This window comes from Megascapheus bottae, chromosome 17 (assembly GCF_031878675.1).
Source record: "Megascapheus bottae isolate mThoBot1 chromosome 17, mThoBot2.hap1, whole genome shotgun sequence".
Lineage (NCBI taxonomy): Eukaryota > Metazoa > Chordata > Mammalia > Rodentia > Geomyidae > Megascapheus > Megascapheus bottae.
The window spans coordinates 29,952,928-29,971,205 of record NC_143525.1 but is presented as its reverse complement, the minus strand read 5'-3'; the positions used below and the strand labels follow the sequence as shown (position 1 = coordinate 29,971,205).

The 18,278-nt window shown below is 45.5% G+C and overlaps 3 protein-coding genes across 3 annotated transcripts in view; 1 reads left to right on the top strand and 2 right to left on the bottom strand.

Annotated features, from left to right (window-relative positions):
• Bltp2 (bridge-like lipid transfer protein family member 2) overlaps positions 1–1,078 on the bottom strand; it is a 37,342-nt gene extending 36,264 nt beyond the window's left edge. Inside the window, exons 1-2 of the mRNA XM_090350603.1 lie at positions 935–1,078; positions 29–158 (exon numbers count right to left, since the gene is read on the bottom strand). Of these exons, the coding sequence (XP_090206729.1) occupies positions 29–158; positions 935–1,002 (198 nt within the window). The 5' untranslated portion in view covers positions 1,003–1,078. The remainder of the gene's footprint in view (positions 1–28; positions 159–934) is intronic.
• Positions 1,079–6,047: 4,969 nt separating this feature from the next.
• Sdf2 (stromal cell derived factor 2) lies at positions 6,048–13,338 on the bottom strand. The gene is made up of 3 exons (XM_090350602.1): positions 12,926–13,338; positions 9,948–10,144; positions 6,048–6,667 (listed from the first exon to the last, which is right to left on the bottom strand). The coding sequence occupies exons 1-3, from the start codon at positions 13,074–13,076 to the stop codon at positions 6,380–6,382; spliced, it is 636 nt and encodes a 211-aa protein (XP_090206728.1). The 5' UTR covers positions 13,077–13,338; the 3' UTR covers positions 6,048–6,379.
• A 26-nt stretch (positions 13,339–13,364) lies between these two features.
• The window catches only part of Supt6h (SPT6 homolog, histone chaperone and transcription elongation factor), a 36,857-nt gene continuing 31,943 nt past the window's right edge, over positions 13,365–18,278 (top strand). The window contains exon 1 of the mRNA XM_090350601.1: positions 13,365–13,545. The gene's annotated coding sequence lies outside the window, so the exon portion shown is untranslated. The remainder of the gene's footprint in view (positions 13,546–18,278) is intronic.

Genomic DNA, 18,278 nt, shown 5'->3' with positions numbered 1-18,278 from the left:
CACACCCAGGGAGATTCCCGGAACTCACCACTGTTTGCTGGTGCTGCTGAAACTTAAGACTGACATTCTGGATCCAAAAAAAGCGGAAGGAACCGATCTTTAGCTCAGCTTGCAGCTTTCGCTGACACCACCTGGTGGCCAACCGGACCACAAGCCACCTGCAGAAAAATCCCTGAGTTCTTAAGGCCCTTTCCCAATTATGGCTTCTCACACCCCTGTTGGTCCAGACAGCTTGGCAAAGGGTCGTTTATCCTTTCTCCTAGGGCATCAGTCACACAATCCCATCCATATTAATCAGAACCCTACGTCTCCACTTCCATGAAACCAGATAAACTAAGCCCCACCCTACAAGACAAGACCAAAAAAAAAAAAAAAGAAATCAATCCCTCAAATTCTTACGAATCCTAGGTAGAAAAAGACCGGAACAGGAATCAGAGTAGAGGTGGCCATGTCAAATGGGCCAATGCACCTCCCGGAGGGTCTCGGCGTCAGCCCCCACCCTCCAGACAGGTGTTCTCCAGAAGGCACTAGGAGGTCACACCCGGCCAGCTCAGATGCCGCTCGGCCTCGGACAGCCAGTCCTTCTCCTGACCTCGCTCCCTCGGGCGAGGCTGCCAGTGCCCTTCCCACTAGATGCCGGGGACATTCGGGGCGTAAGCAAAAGGAAAAGATCAAGGGGGGAAGCCCTTTCCTATTCAATTCCTACTCTCCCCGTGCCTCAGGCCCCGCCCGTCCCTTCCGTCTCCCGGCAATCGAATCTCTCCGGGGACCCCGACCGCACGCCCCCCACCCCCGTCGCGCGCCCCTGCTTTAGGCCCACCCCCTCCACCTCACCCCGGATGACCTGCGCGCGCCCCCTCCTCAGTCTCTCTTCCCCTCCCGCTTCCTCCGTCCCCACCCCCACCCCCGACTGCGGCGGCAGGAAGCCCCTCACCGGCCTAGGAAGAGAGCGCTAAGCGCAACCAGCAGCAAGACCAACAGTGAGAAAAGAAGCAGAGGCATTTAGGTCCGGGTCCGGCCCGGCCTGGCCCCGGACCCCGCCATGCCGGGCCCCGACGCCGGAACCGTGCAGCGCCGCCCGCGGGCCAACCAGCCGCGCGCGCAGAGGCAACGCAGAGCGAGGGAGCGTTGGTGCGCGCGCGCGCCCCGCCCCCGGCCGCCCTCCCGCCAGCCAGCGGCCTGCCACCGCGTCCCGCCCCGCTGGCCGCCGCCCGCCCGCCCGCCAGCCAGCCAGCCAGCGGACTTGCTCCCCGCCCCGCCCCACCCCACTCTCCGCCGCGTCAGCCAGCTAGCCGCCTACTTCTCCGCCCTCCTGCAGCCCGCCAGTCAGCCAGCAGCCTTGCGCCTACGCTCGGGAGGGCCGACAGGCTGCGTGCCCAAGGTGAGGGGCGTGGCCTCGGAGGGCCCTCCCCTCCGCTCTGACCCCGCCCCTTCCCGCCCCGCCCCGCCCCAACCTCCACTAAGGAGCGGACCGCCCAGGTGCTGACGGAGGCATCGGTCCCGGCGCAGCCTGCTGTGCTGGGGTGGCAGAGCCCCTCCCGAGTCCGCCGGGGTCAGAGCCTGCACGGATTCACCGGGTTGGCGGCGATCAGGCAGGCTCTTTTCGGCCCAGGAGAGTTCTAGATTCAAAATGTATGTCTTAGGCTAGTTTCGGAGGAGTCTACAGAGGTAATCCTGTCTGCAAAGGAACGAGGTGACTAGGAAGCCTCGAAATCCCACCTCACTCCATGTACAAGGGAACCAATGAGTCTTCCTTTACTATCCTCGTAGTGGTATGGTCAGTTCAGGTGTATTAACCTTCTGCGTGGGCGGCATCATTCTGAGAGACATTACATTGTGTCTCGCATAAACTGGAGGGAGAACAGTCTATGGGGGGAAGGATACTGCCCGAGTAGAAATACTGCTGTCCTTTGGAAACATGGATGAAATCTATGGAAACAGATGAAATGAGAGAATTCAAGGTCAAATTCAGTTCAGGCCCAACTCTGTCTCCCTAATACAATGAGGAAACTGGGCAAATGTCTCTTACAATTACCGATGTTATGGATAAGTGGATTATTTATGAATATAAAAATGTAAGCCAAGGAATATTGAAGTATTCTACTATGGAATACTTAGGGTCCTTTTGCTCTCATGTCCTAATAGCCATAAAAAGGATGCCTGCAGCTTACTTATCTTGTTTACTTGTTTACTTGTTTACTTGTTTACTTGTTTACTGCAGCTTACTTATCTTCATGTTTTGGCTCCCTTGGATAAAGTACGATTTCATGTTTTGCCCCAAACTGCTTTTACCCCTTCAACTGATTTTCTTTCATATCTAGTCCTCTGTTATTTCACATCTTTTTGTGTGTATGTGTGAGGCTGGTCCTGGTGATTGAACTCAGATACTCAGGGCCTGAGAGCTGTCCTTGACCTTTTTTTTTTCCCCTCAAGGCTAGCACTCTACTACTTGGGCCACAGCTCCTTTTTCTGGCTTTTTGGTGACCAAGATAAGCACATCACAGACTTTCCTCCTGGACTGGCTTCAAACCACAGTAATCAGATCTCAGCCTCCTGAGTAGCTAGGATTACTGGTGTGTACCCCACTGTTTCAAAGCCTTGCTTTTTCCTCAAGCATTATATTTCTGTCATCTTCCAAACCTGCCATCAGGGTGTCATCTGAATCCTCAGAGAAGGCCTAAGGGTTGAATCCGTATCTCCCTACTTTCTTCTCAAATGTTCCCTTTATTCTGTTAAGATAGCTAGTTTCTCTTCTCCCTAGACTGTTGAGACCTCTTACTTACAAACATCTCATTTCCTTTTTATGTTAATATTGGGGCTTGGACTTGGGGTCATATGTTCTAATTTGGATTTCTTACTCAAGGATGGCTTTCTGCCTCTTGAGCCATGCCTGGCTTTTTGCTATTTAACTGAAGATGAGTCTCACACTTTCAGCCACAGCTGGCTTCAAACTGCAATTTTCAGGGGATGGGAGTTTGGCCTAGAGGAACAGTGCTTGCCTGGCTTGCACAAAGATCCAGGCTTGATCTCAGGGCATGGCCATTATAGTCTGTGAGTTTCTCTACTCAAATTCCAACTTGTTATTATTTTGGTTGTTCATTGGAGACGAACTGCCTGGGGTGGCTACAAACTTCAATCCTCCGATTTAGGAGTAGCTAGGATTACAGGAATGACCCACTGGCCTTCAGGTTTTCATTTTTGTTTTTCTTCCTTTTTTAAAGATAGGGTCTCCCTAACTATGCCTAGGCTCTGGTATGATCAACGTTAACAAAGCAAAAAGAAGAAGAAAAAAAAAGTTTCTAAAAATAAAAAGGCTTGCTTAGTCATTGAAATTCCAGCAGATGGCAGCCACTTCTATTCACCACCACTGCATGCTTAAAGGATATAGGAACAAATTTTCTACAATTAGCTGGCAACAGAAAAGGAGGCTATGAATCGGCATAAAATCGCCATCAAAGCCACACGGTGGCTCACTCCTGTTATCCTAGCTACTGAGGAAGCTGAGATCCTAGGTTCAAGGATAAGGTGAAAGCTTTGAGCTGAAAAGCTCTGAGACAGGGCCCAGGCCAAGTTGAGGCCACATGACCCACAAAAAAATAAATAAAAATAAATAAAATTCTTTTTTTTCAGTGCTGAAGATGAATTGATAGCCTCAACCATGCTAGATAAACACTCTACTAAAAAACCATGTTCTTAGCCCTCTGCCCCAATTTTTCAAGTTTTAAAAAAAAACAAAACTGGCACTACCAAAAAACCCTACAATATCAAAAAAAAAAGAAGTTGAGGGTCCAGGAGTCTGGCCTAGTGGTAGAGTGCTTGCCTAGCATGCACAAAGATCCGGGTTCGATTCCTCAGTACCACATCCACATACATAGAAAAAAGTCAGAAGTGGTACTATGGCTCAAGGGGTAGGGCTCTAGCCTTGAGGAAACCCAAGGACAGTGCTCAAGCCGAGTTCAAGCCCCAGGACTGGCAAAAAAAAGAAAAGAAGAAAAAAAAAAGTTGATTTTGAAAAGGTAACACAATTGTAGTGTAGTAAAAAACAACAAAAAAAACTCCAAACAAAAACTGGAGGACTGGGAGTTTGGCCTAGTGGTAGAGTGCTTGCCTAGCATGCAGAGACTGAGTTCTTGGTACCACATACATAGAAAAGCCGGAAGTGGCACTGTGACTCCAGTGGTAGAACTCTACCCTTGAGAAAGCCCAAGGACAGTGCTCAGGCCCTGAGTTCAAGCCCCAGGACTGGCAAAAAAAAAAAAAAAAGAAAGAAACAGAGAGGTTCCTGTTCCAAAATTATTTACTAGCTTAATAATTACTTAGACAAGTATTTAACTATTCTGCTCTGTACCAGTAAGACAGTGCTATATATCTACTCTTAGATGGGGTGAAGTCCTTTGAGGGTTGACATTCCAGCAGCCAAGGTTCTGTCTGTGTCTCAAGGTAGGTCTGGCTGGGCCTGGTCACCTGGCCTGGCCCTCACCTCCTGCTTACAAGGCAGTCTCCCATCTTCTTACAGACTTCCTCCCTATAAATAACCCTCCCTAACTCATCAGCTACTGCTTTCTGTCCTGATGAAGTCATCCTGCCAGTCTCTCTGGCATTAAACTTTTCCTTCCCTCTTGGATGTGTATGGTGTGCTTTATCCAGCCAGGACATCTAACATCTACCCTGTATCATGTAACATTTCTGTGTAGATTAAATAAGGTTAGTAACTAGCATTTAACAGTGACTTACTGTTGGCTAGACTCTGCCTGTTCCCCTTGCTCATGAGCAGTAAGAACCAGAGTAGAACATTTTACTAGCAACTTATCTTTTGTATTCCTTGAAGGTCTTTAGCCATGATTAGTCAAAAAACCTAATGACGATGAATTTTTTGAGGAGAAATAGTCACAGAGATAAAAAGGCTAAATGTAAGCTGGGCACCGGTGGCTCGTGCCTGTAAGCCTAGACACTCAGAAGGCTAATTTGTGAGGATCACTTTTCAGAGCCAGTCCAGGCACAAAAGTCTGTGAGACTCTTACCTCCAATTAACCACCAGAAAACTGGAAGTGGCTCTGTGGCTCAACCAGTAGAGTTCTAGCCTTGAACTGAAGAGCTCAGGGACAGTACCCAGGCCCAGAGTTCAAGCCCCATGACCAACAATAACAACAAAAAAAAGAAGTTTGAATGCAAGCCAGGGACTTTTAGCTTACACTTATAATCCTGGCTACTCAGAAGGCTGAGATCTGAGGATAACAGTTCGAAGCCAGGCTAGGTAAGAAAATCTTATCTCCAGTAAACCACAGAAAAAGCCAGAAGTGGAGCTCTGGCTCAAGAGGTATAGCCTTGAGAAAAAGTGCTCAGGGACAACACCTAGGTCCTGAGTTCAAGCCCCAGGATTGACAAAAAAAAAAAGAATTAAGTTTGATTGCAAGTACATTTTATTTTAATTTTTTGGTGCTAGTCCTGAACTCAGGGCCTCAGCACTATTGTGGAGTTTTTGTTTTTTGGGTTGTTTTTTTTTTGGGGGGGGGGGAGTGGGTCATGGGGCTTGAATGCAGCCTGGACAGCCTGGACACTGTCCCTAAGCTCTTCAGTTCAAGGCTACCACCCTACCCCTGGGCCTGGGTATTGTCTCTGAGCTCTTCGGCTCAAGGCTACCACCCTACCCTTGAGCTAGGCCCCACTTTCCATTTTCTAGAAGTTAAAGATAAATGTCTGGTCCTTTTGTGCCTGGCTAGCTTTGAATCTTGATCCTCAGATCTCAGCCTCCTGAGTAGCTAGGATTACAGGCATGAGTCATCCCACCCAGCTTTTTGCTCATGGTTAATTGGAAATAAGAGTTTCATGGACTTTCCTGCCCAAGTTGGCTCGGAACTGAAATTCTCAGATTTCAGCTTACTGAGTAGCTAGGATTGCATGTATAAACCACCAGCGTTTAACCAAGTAAAACTCTCAAAATATCCCATATTGAAGGTTCCCTGGTACCTTAGAAGTCTTAGAATTTGAAGGTTAAATAGATCATGAAATAGCCCACCTAATAAATGACAACACAGTAACAAACAAAATCCTTTTTTTTCTTTTCTTTATCATTGTGGAAGAAGAAAAAAAAAATGAGGGAAGATAAAGACATTGACAATCCACAATGCCAAGTTCACCAAGAACACAATAAAAAGCACCTGCCCCTTTACCAGGTCCTCTACTCAGACTGACCCAACATAGGCGGAACAATTAAAATGAAGAGCTGCCTGTTCCAAACAGCCAGTTTTCTATTATGGACCTTTGTCTCAATGAGGACCTGGCCACTGCCCAAGACACCTGGGACAGATATCTCCCAGGATGAAGCAGCAAGAGATGTCTATGAACACTGTGTGGTGACAGTGGCTTGAAACATGCAGACTCATAGCTCTGCATGGTGAGCTTCTGCCTTCAACAACTCACTGGGCTTCATGAAGATGCCTTCCATGGCCTTCCAGTAGTTGTTCTGGCTTGGCTGGGCCATGCCATGCACCTCTTTTTGTCCACTGATGGGTCGACCATATTGTTCTCCTGTGACAGACAGCAGTACCTCGGTGGATAAATGTTTGAACCGCACCTCACCATCTCTCACCCAATAGGGCCCATTACAGAGCACTGTCCAGTCATCCAGATAATCACCTTCACCCTCTTCACCAAAAGCACTCACTTCCTGCAAGACACAGAAAGGGGCAACATTATTAGGATACTCTATCTGTTTTTTGTTGATTGCAGGGCTTGAACTCTGGGCCTGGGTGCTGTCTCTGAGATCTTTAGCTCAAGGCAAGTGCTCTACCACTTGAGCTATAGTGCCACTGTCAGTCTTCTGGTGGTTAATTGGAGATAAGTCTCATGGACTTTCATGCCTGGGCTGGTTTTGAAGCCCAATCCTCAGATCTCAGCCTCCTGAGTATCTAGGATTATAGGTATCAGCACCAGTGCCCAGCAACAGTAAACATTTAACAAACCAAGCATCTTTTCTATGTTCCATTTCTCAAATATTCGGTTTTTTTTTTAATATTCTTTTTTTTTGGGGGGGGGGGCGGTCAGTCATGGGACTTGAATTCTGGGCCTTGGTGCTATCCCTGAGCTCTTCAGCTCAAGGCTACCACCCTACCCTGAGAGCCACAGCCCCACTTCCCATTTTCTAGAGATTAATTCGAGATAAGAGTCTCTTCAACTTCAGTACCCAGGCTGGCTTTGACCCATGATCTTTTGATCTCAGCCTCCTGATTAGCTAGGATTATAGGCATGAGCCATGGCGCCCGGCTTTTCTATACAAGACAATTAAAACAAAACTTATTTCAGAAATGTGAAACTTAAATACACAGTCTTAATTATATAATTTTAGGTGAGAAAAAAACAAGCCTAACCAGGAATACTCACTTTCTTCGAGACATATTATTATGACACTCAGTATTTTATTTTTTGTCAGTTGTAGGGCTTGAACTCTGGGCCTGGGTGCTGAGTTCTTCTGCTCAAGGGTAGTACTCTACCAACTAAATGACACCTCCATTTCTAGCTTCTTGATTGTTAATTGGAGATAAGAATCTCTCAGATTTGATGAGCCAAGCCCTACTCAGGAGGCTGAGATCTGAGAATTGCAGTTTGAAGACAGCCCAGTTCAAAGCTAGCCTGTGGAGACTCATCTACAATTAACCACTCAAAAAAAAAACAAAGGTGCTGTCGCTCAAAGTGTTAGACTCTCAGCCTTGAAGAAAAGAGCACAAGGATAGCACCTGTTCCTTAATTTCAAACCCCATTACCGAAAAAAGAAGGAAAAAAAAAAAAAGGAGCCAGGAGCTTGGCCTAGTGGTAGAGTGCTTGCCTACCATGCACAAAGACCAGGGTTCGATTCCTCGGTCCCACATGCATAGAAAAAGCCAGAAGTAGTGCTTTGGCTCAAGTAGTAAAGCTTTAGCCTTGAGAAAAATCCAAGGACAGTGCTCAGGCCCTGAGTTTGAGCCCCAAGACTGGTAAAACTAATAATAATAATAATAATAATAATAAAAATGGTGTTTTGGGGGGCTGAGAAAAATCCAAGGACAGTGCTCAGGCTCTGAGAGTTTGAGCCCCAAGACTGGTAAAACTAATAATAATAATAATAATAATAATAATAAAAATGGTGTTTTGGGGGCTGGGAGTTTGGCCTAGTGGTAGAGTGCTTGCCTAGCATGCACGAAGACCCAGGTTCAATTCCTTGGTACCACATACATAGAAAAAAGCTGGAAGTGGTGCTGTGGCTCAAGTGGTAGAGTTCTAGCCTTGAGAAAGCCCAAGGATAGTGCTCAGGCCGTGAGTTCAGTTCCCATGACTGGCAAAACAAACAAAAAAAAAATGGTGTTTTGGGCCGGGAGTTTGGCCTAGTGGTAGCATGCTTGCCTAGCATGCATGAAGACCCAGGTTCGATTCCTGGTACCGCATACATAGAAAAAAGCCAGAAATGGTGCTGAGGCTCAAGTGGTAGAGCTCTGGCCTTGAGAAAGTCCAAGGACAGTGCTCAGCCCCTGAGCTCAAGCCCAGGACTGGCAAAAAAAAAAAAAAATGGTGTTTTACCACTATCGTGAAACTCCTTATAGTCTCCACATAAGAAAAACACCAGGGGGGCCAAGAGTTTTGCCTAGTGGTGGAGTGCTTGCCTAGCATGCCTGAAAACCTAGGTTTGATTTCTCACTACCAACAACAGAAAAAGCCGAAAGTAGTGCTGTGGCTCTCGGTGGTAGAGCACTACCTTTGAGAAAGCCCAAGAACGGTGTTCAGGCCCTGAGTTCAAGCCCCAAGTATGGCAAAAAGAAAAAGGGGAAAAAAAAAAGAATAAAAATACAAAGGATATCAACAATGTCTGTCTAGAAATATACCTGACTAGCACTCCTCAAAACTATCAAGGTCACCAAATGCTTGTGGCTCACACCTGTAATCCTAGTTACTCAGGAGGCTAAGATCCAAGTCTATATCCTCTGAAACCTCAAGGTTTAAAAAGGTGGCACAGGAGGGCCAGGAGTTTGGCCTAGTGGTAGAGTGCTTGCCTAGCATGCACAAAGACCTGGGTTCAATTCCTCAGTACCACATACATACAAAAAGGCTGGAAGTAGTGCTGTGGCTCAAGTGGTAGAGCACTAGCCTTCAGAAATATCCAAGGACAGTGCTCAGGCCCTGAGCTCAAGGCCCAGGACTGGCAAAAAAAAAAAAAAAAAAAAAAGGTGGCACAGGATCAGGACAAGGTGTCTCACTCTGTAATCCTAGCTACTCACAAGGCTCAGATCTGAGGATCAAGGTTCAAAGCCCAGGCACCAAAGGACCTAAGACTCTTATCTCCAATTAATCACTAGAAAATGACAAGTGATGCTATGGCTCAAGGGTAGGGTATTAGCCTTGAGCTGAAGAGCTCAGGGACAACACACAGGCCCAGGGGTAGAGTGGTAACTTTGAGCTGAAGAGCTCAGGCACAATGCCCAGGCCCAGAGTTCAAGCCGCATGACCCCCCCCCCCCTCGCCACACACACAAAAAAAGTGGCATAGGGCTGGCTGATGTTGTACTTCAGTGGTACAGCATGTGCTTAGTATGCACAAAGTCAGGAGTTTGGACCCCAGCAGAAGAAAGGGGGGGGGGGAATAGCACAATACTTTTTTTCCCATAATAAACTAAAAATAATAACCATTGAAAATAATGAACCGATTTATTATAAGTTTGAAAATGTTGTCCAGGATTTGTTACACCTTATAATATGTTAATATATATGCATTCTGCCTCTCCTCCCCTTTTCTTGCTTTGGTCTAATTATAAAGTCTCCATTTTGCCCGCAAACAATTTTCTTCCTACTTATAAGACACAGTCATTTCTTCACGTCTACAGAAAACATCTACACCTGGAAAAGAAAGGGTTAAGGGTCAAAAGATGAAACAAGCCAACTGAGCAATACAGAGCAGCAATGATCCACTGGATGCCACCTTACCTGGTTTCCAGAAAGAGGTGAAGTGAAATGGTGACTGTGGAGGTTTCGGCCAGTGTTCACATGTGTCAGCCGGATGGGCTGGCCACATTTGATGGGGGTTCCCCTTTCACACACTGTGGCAGTCTTCCCCCGGATCCTCCAGTAACTGTTGCTGTCATCCACAGATGTTACACCTGTCACTGACTGTTGTCCACTACCTGCATTCAAAAAATGGCAAAGATGAGGGGAGGGGGTGAGGAGAGGGAAATGGGGATCAAAACATGAGAAGGGGTGTCAATGTATGTGAAGTAATGCACCTTCTATCTTGCAGATATAACTGTAACCCTATCAATTTAAAAAAAAGAAGAAGAAAAGAAGCTCCATATGAAGTGGATTTTCTAAGTAGGTCCAATATTTTGGAGATTTACTGTAAATTCATTTTATGAATAAAAGAAATCAATTATCAAAAAATGGCAAAGAGGCCCGGGAGTTTGGCCTAGTGGTTAAAATGCTTGCCTAGCATGCATGAAGACCCGGGTTCGATTCCTTGGTACCACATATATAGAAAAAGCCGGAAGTGGTGCTGAGGCTCAAGTGGTAGAGCTCTGGCCTGAGAAAGTCCAAGGACAGTGCTCAGACCCTGAGCTCAAGCCCAGGACTGGCAAAAAAAAAAAAAAAAGGCAAAGAAACTCAACCCAACCCTTTCCTCTTTTCTATGGCCAGCCAGTAAGACAATGTATTAGAAAACTAATTTGGAAGGCTGGGAGTTTCGCCTAATGGTAGAGTGCTTGCCTAGTGTGCAGGAAGACCCAGGTTCGATCTCTCAGTACCACATACATAGAAAAAACTGGAACTGGTGCTGTGGCTCAAGCCTTGTAGAGCTCTAGCCTTGAGAAAGCTCAAGGACAGTGGTCAGTCTCTGAGTTCAAGCCCCAAGACTGGAAAAAAAAAATTAGAAACATAATCCAATGGCTCACTCACAGAAAACAGCATCATTAGTTACCCAATTACTTGAGATACCTCTCATATCTCACTAGCTAAACTTGTTCCTTTTCTTTTTTTTCTTCCCCAGAACTGGGGGTAGAAGCCAGGGCCTCCTATATGTTTGACAAGTGTTTTGCTACTAAGCTAATTCCTCAACTCTTGAAATTACTTTCTTTGTTGAAACTTGCCTCTGTAGCATAAGTTATCTACAAACCTCCTGCCTCCGCCTCCTAAGTGCTGAGATTACAGGCTTGCACCACCACAACTAATTTTGCCTATTTTTTTTATTGTCTTTCTCGTAATTTGGCTGATTTACGACATCTCTTATATTTAGAACTAGATATAAAATAAGAGCTCATTGAATTTATGAAGAATGAATAGGCCCACATATTATTATTAAATGCTGTAACTGCATACAGTTTTCTTCTGCAATGCTTATCACTGATTTGTGTTATCTGCAAGGATGTTAAGAGTAAAAAAGGGTCAAAAGTCTGGAAGAGTAGTTCGAGTTGCTGGTAAGCACAAGTCCCAAGTTCAAACGTCAGCACTACCAAAAAAGGAGCAAGTGGGCAAAAGCTAGGAGCAAGCAATCCAGGATGCAAAAGAGCTAGAAGACAGGTTCTAATGTGAGTGAACTCTTGGAATTTCAGATTTCAAGATACAGAGCTGGGCTGGGAGTATAGCCTAGTGGTAGAGTGCTTGCCTAGCATGCAGGAAGCCGTAGGTTCCATTCCTTGGTACCACATACTCAGAAAAAGCTGGAAGTGGTGTTGTGGCTCAAGTGGCAGAGCACTAGCCTTGAGCAAAAGTGTCCAAGGACAGTGCTCAGACCCTGAGTTCAAGCCCCACAACTGGCAAAAAAAAAAAAAAAAAAAAAAAAAAAAAAAATATATATATATATATATATATATATATTTGGGCGCGGTGTAATCCTAGCTACTCAGGAGGTTGAGATCTGAGGATCAAGGTTTAAAGCCAGCCTGGGCACAAAAGGACCTGAGATTCTTAACTCCAATTAACCTCTAGAAAACGGGAAGTGGGGCTTGGCTCAAGAGTAGTGCAGTAGCCTTGAGCTGAAAAGCTCAGGGACAGCACCCAGGCCTACGTCAAGCCACATGACCCACATATATATGTGTACACACACACACGGCTGATGATATAGATTAGGGAGTGCTGTCTGGCATGCATAAGGACTTGGTTTTGATCCCACTTACACACACATACATACACATGCATACTTAAAAATCAGCATTTAGGGCCGTGAGCATGGCCTAGTGGTAGAGTCCTTGCCTAGCATGCACAAAGCCCTGGGATCGATTCCTTGGTATTGCATACACAGAAAAAGCCAGAAGTGGTGCTGTGGTTCAAGGGTAGAGTGCTAGCCTTGAGAAAGCTCAAGGATAGTGCCCAGACCCTGAGTTCAGTTCCCAGGACTAGCAAAATAAGTAAACAAATCAGCATTTAATGTGGCTTTCTTTTTTTTTTCTTTTGGTTAATAGATTTACATTATATTCACCAGATAGAAGGTGCATTACTTCACAAACATTGCTACCCTTTCTTATGACATGATCCCCATTTCCCTCCCACCCTTAATGTAACTTTCTATGTGTCTGTCTCTCCCACACTTAACAGTGGCAGTCTGCGTATCTGAAGGCAGGTTTGAAACTCAGGTTTGGGTGGAACTTTGTCATTCACAAGCAATTTAATCAGAGTGTTTTTCACATCTGTAAATGGCGGGTACCAACAGTATCTACCCTCTTGGAACGTTAAAGCCTGAAAGTACATAGGTAACATGTCTGGCACGTAGCTCCCCGAACGTAAACTAATACTACGTTTAAGTTGCCTTAGAACTCCGTCCTCCCCTTCGCCCACTCTGGACCTCAAGAACCTCCCGAGGGCACCCCTACCCTTCCAAGGCCACGCCCCTCGTTTTTTTCTCCTGAAACCCCGCCTCCTACCAGGCTAACCGGGCCTCCACAGCCCACCCCAAACCCAGTCGGTGGTCCCCCAAGTACCTGACCCGTAGCGCACGTCGTGTGAGTGCAGTCGGACGTTGTGGCGCGTGTTAAGGAGCTTCACCACAGAGCCGCAGGTAACCACAGCCAGACTGGACGCTCCCGCGGCGCTCCACAGACCTCCCAACAACAGCAGAGGTAGGACGACCATCCTCACCGGCTCCCTGGACCCCTACAATTCCAAGACAGCTTGGCCCTCCCCGGAACCGGAAGCGGAAGGCGGAACCACGGGGCTGGAGGACGTCCTCATTTCATCCGTGTGTCTCCTCCGGCCGGGACGGCCTGAGAAGCACGGTGGGGCTGGCTGCTATCTGTCTCCACTGTTGCTGTCTTCCTGAGGCACGTTCCGCCAGCTCTCTGACCTGTGGACAGATTGCTCCCCCTCCCAGAACTGGGCGGAGAGAGAGAGAGAGAGAGAGAGAGAGAAAGAGAGCAGGTGGCCCACCCACTCCCGGTGACAGCGAGCCGGAAGTGACGTAGGACGTTACGCAGCTGCGGCGACGGTGGCGGCGGAGGGGCCTTGCGGTGGGTCCGTACTATCCTTTCCCAGTCTCGGTTCGACGACTCCATTTTCCTCGGTGGGGGTTCAGTGCACGGTGGGAGCCGCGGCCTCGAAGCAGGTAAAGTTCGCCTTGGAGAGTGTATTTCTCGCCTGGGTCAGGTGGGGACGAGATTCGTAGGGCCTGGTCCCGTCAGGGAAGAGGTATTGGGGAGCCGTCTGCGGGAAGAAGGGGCCCCTGGCCTTTCCTGTTGTGCCTGCGGGGGTGGGGGGAGGGAAGCCGGGTAGTTTCTTAGAATCTCAAGGCTACTTTCAAGGCATTAAACCCGGAACCTGTGATTTGGGGTTGCCGGTTGAATCAACAGGCTTCCTAGGATCCCATCCTTCTCTCGCATCTTCTGAAAACTGGGCCACCCGAAAAGAATTGGGAGTGGAAGGAATCTAGGGCTTGTGACTTGGGATCAGGTGATTGAATTAATTTGTTCTGGAGATATGAATCCTACCGGGATCTCAGCTGTTCGGCCATAAGTCTAAAGGCGTATGCTGAATTTTTAGCTCTCCTCGTTTTATTGAGTGATAGAACTTTTTGTAGAAGGCTCAGTCTTAAATATCAGAGGGCTTGTGGAGGTACCTGAAGCCCTTTCTTCCAAAGACCTAACTGTGCACAGTAAGTCCAAGCTTTGTCTTCTTCTTACAGTTTGTGCCTTTTTCTCCACGCACTCCCTTGAAATACTTGGAGCAATTGTTTCCCTGGATTGTCACTAGCATGGATACTTACTTTCCTTTAGGAAGAAGTTGAAGAGTCTCTGAAAATACTTACATGGAAATCCCTTGTGATATCAGAAGTGGCAAGGGAGCTTAAAGCCAAGCCAGAGTAGGAACAGTAACATTTGATTTATTTCTTTGGAAGAAACGTTTACTTCCATGTGCACTTAAAATTACTGGTTCCTTAGTTTTCAGTGTTTTAATAACAAAAGTATGATTGCAAGAAACTGAGGGATTATTATTAGTTTGAAGCTAGCCTAGGATGTCTACCTAGACTGTCTCAAAAAAAATTAGAATAGAATAAAATAAGGAAGTGTAATTGCTTTCCTATCAATTGTGAATTTAAGACCCTCTTCCAGCTTCAAGTGAATTTTACTGAGTTGACTTGTGTGGCTTCAGATTGGATTAGTACAGTATTATAGTCTAAGAGGCTTTAATCTGACAGCATTAATCACATCAGAAAGTGGTACAATGACGAATTAGCATTAACAATCTTTTCTCCTGAAGGCCTTCTTCACAAGAAAGAAAATTCACATATCATCAATTGTCATTTGTTAATACTACAAAGAGTTTCAGGACTGGGGATGTAGCTTAGTGGCAGAATGCTTGCCTAGCAAGCCCTGGGTTTGATTCTTGAGAACTAACCACATCAATAGAAAAAGCTAGAAGTGACACTGTGGTTCAAACGGTATAAAGCAAAAGAAGTCAAGGATTTTACTAGGCTAGCTCTGAACCTTGATTCTCAGATCTCAGCCTCCTGAATATCTAGGATTACAGGCATCAACCACCGGCACTCTACCTATTGTCCTTGTTTTTTCTTTTGAGACAGAATTTTGTTGAGTAGTTTGAGATTGGAATGACAGATGTGTACCTGATTTCATTATCATTTTAGTTTTTAAATTTTCCCTTCCTAACCAGATTTCTGCCTGTTCCAGTTCAACTTTCTCATCTTGTATTCATGCATCAAAGTAAAGGCATATATTCACTCCTTTAAAAAAAAAAAAAAATCAGTCGGGGCCGGGAGTTTGGCCTAGTGGTAGAGTGCTTGCCTACCATGCACGAAGACCCGGCTTCGATTCCTTGGTACCACATACTTAGAAAAAGCCAGAAGTGGTGCTGAGGCTCAAGTGGTAGAGTTCTAGCCTTGACAAAAATCCAAGGACAGTGCTCAGACCCTGAGCTTAAGCCCAAGTCTGGCAAAAAAAAAAAAAAAAAAAAAATCAGTCATGAAGATTGCCTTTTGTGCTGTTCTTATCTTCCCCCTATTTGGAGTATGTAACAGCTGCCTTTGTGTATGTCTGTGTCTGTGTGTGAACATTCCTATGTGCCTGTACTGGTGTTTGAACTCAGGGCCTGGGTACTGTCCTTTAGCTTTTTTGCTCAAGGTAGCCCTCTACCACTTGAACCACAGCCCTACTTCTGACTTTTGGTGGTTAATTGGAAGTAAGTTTCATGTACTTTTCTACCTTGGCTGGCTTTGAACCTTGATCCTCAGCCTCTTGATCTCAGCCTCATTTGTGTTTTGGGTTTTGTTTTTGTTTTTGCTTTGTTTTCTTCATTTATCCTACTGTTCCTTTTCAGCTGAGACAATGTCTTGCTATGTAGCCCATGCTATTTTTTTTCGGGGGAGGGGAATGTGGGGGGCATTGGTTGTGCGACTTGAACTCTGTCCCTGTGTGCTGTCCCTGAGTTCTGCTCAAGGCTAGCGCTCTACCACTTGAACCACAGAGCCCCTTCCAGTTTTCAGGTTGTTAATTGGAGATAAGAGTCTCATGGACTTTCGTGCCCAGGCTGGCTTTAAACTGCAATCCTCAGATCTCAGCCTCCTAAGTAGCTAGGATTATAAGGGTGAGCCACCAGTGCCTGGTGCCCATGCTATTTTCAAACTTGCAGTCCTCCTTTGTGAGCCTCCTGTATCCTTCAGTTTCCTTTATTAGACACTTTTCCTCTTTATCCAATATCAAAATTTTGGATTTTTCTCTGATTTGCTGTTGAATCCTCAACGAACGTCGTGATCTAAGATCAGAATTTTACCATTTCAAAGCTGGCAGCTCCCAAGTTTAAATATCTATAGTCCAATTCTTCCTCTGTGCTCCAGGATTATCAGAATGTCTGCTTAATTATCTACATTTGGGTATCTCCTAGATACCCCAATGCTAACATAACCAAAAGAAAAGTAATGGTTTCTCATCATCCAAACCTAGTGTTGCTATCTCACAGGTAGTATTCACTTCCACATGATTACTAAAGCCAAACCTCCTAAGAATCGTCTTTGATTATTCTCTCTTACTCCTCTTTCCCAGCCTTTCAATAAGTCCTGTAACTTTTATCTCCAAAATATAGTTCAAACCTGTCCTTTTCTTCATTGCTGTCAGCCTATTCTAAGCCACCATCTTCCTTTGCTTGGGCTTCCACAATATTCTTATCCCATCCATTTTCCATCTATCAGGATTCTGTCAAGTCAGACTTTAATTTCTCCACTTAAAACTCCAGAGACCTAAGAGCTGGGCCTAGTGGTAGAGTGCTTGCCTAGCATGCACGAAGACTCAGATTCGATTCCTCAGTACCACATTACAGAAAAAGCTAGAAGTGGTGCTATGGCTCAAGTGGTAAAGCTCTAACCTTGAGAAAGCCCAAGGACAGTTCTCAGGCATTGAGTTCAAACCCCAGAACTGGCAAAAAAAAAAAAAGAAAAAAAAAGAAAATAAATAAATAAAACAAAACACCTTCGGCAGAACATGGTCAGGTGTTGATGGCTCATGCCTGTAATTCTAGCTACTCAAGAGGCTGAGATCTGAGAATTGAGATTCAAAGCCTGCCCAAGCAAGAAAGTGTCTGTGTCTTATTTCTAATTAACCAATAAAAAGCCAGAACTGGAGCTTGGCTCAAGCACATGCAATCCTAGCTACTCAAGAGGTTGAGAGGTTCAAAGCCAGCCCAGGCACAAAAGAGACTCTTTATCTCCAATAAACCACCAGAAAATGGGAAGTGGCCCTGTTGCTCAAGTGGTAGAGCATTAGCCTTGAGCTAAAGAGCTCAGGGATAGTGCTCAGGCCCCACAACGGACCAAAACAAAACAAAACAAAAAAAAAAAAACCTGAACTGGAGCTATGTCTCAAGTAGTAGAGCAATATCCTTGAACACAACAACTTGAGTGTAAGCTTCAGAACTGGCACATACACACAAATTAATATCTCCAGTGGCCTTCATGCCATGCTTAAGCAAGCCCCTCCTGTCATTCTGCTACCTTTGCCATGACCTAGTCCCAGTGGCCTTAGGATATCAGACAAGTTCTTAACTACTTCTGCTGGGTCCTTTCCTCTTGGCTTTGTATGCTAAGGTCTTTATACCCTCAGTGTCTTGGCATGATTAATTAAATTTACCTCAGAGGCAAGGGTATATATTTCTTCCTTGAACCTATAGCATGGTCTGTTTTGTTTGTAGTTTGTCACCAACACTAGGATACAAGGAACTTGTTGTGCATGTTTCTGTCATGTGCTAGGCACTTGATGAGCATTTTTTTTAATTGACAAGTAAATCAGTTCTTTGTTTAAAACCATTTAGTAACATCCTAGTACCTCTAGGATACAACAAAAAAAATCTTTTTGAATTTTTTCCACCTCTGAAAGAAATCTGTTCTTCTGTTTTATTCATTCCTCACTCTTAAAGTCACAGATGAGTATCCTCATCTGTGCTTTATTTGTGGTTTGGTTTTTGTTGTTGTTTGATGCCAGGGTGACCTCCAAGTTGCCTTGACCTCCTCTTGCCTTCAACCTCTCTTTACAAGTATATGCCCTCATGCCTAGACTATTGTTTGTTTGTTTGTTTGTTTGTTTGTTTTTGCCAGTCCTGGTGCTTGAACTCAGGGCCCAGGAACTGTCCTTGAGCATCTTTTGCTAAAGGCTAGCACTTGAGCCACAGTGCTACTTCTTGCCTTTTCTGTTTATGTGGTACTGAGGAATTGAACCCAGGGCTTCATGCATGCTAGGCAAGCACTCTAATCCACATTCCCAGTCCCTTTTTAACAATTCTGAATCCTCAATATATAAAAATTTAAATCAAATGAAATTTTATTTACTAGTTTCTTAT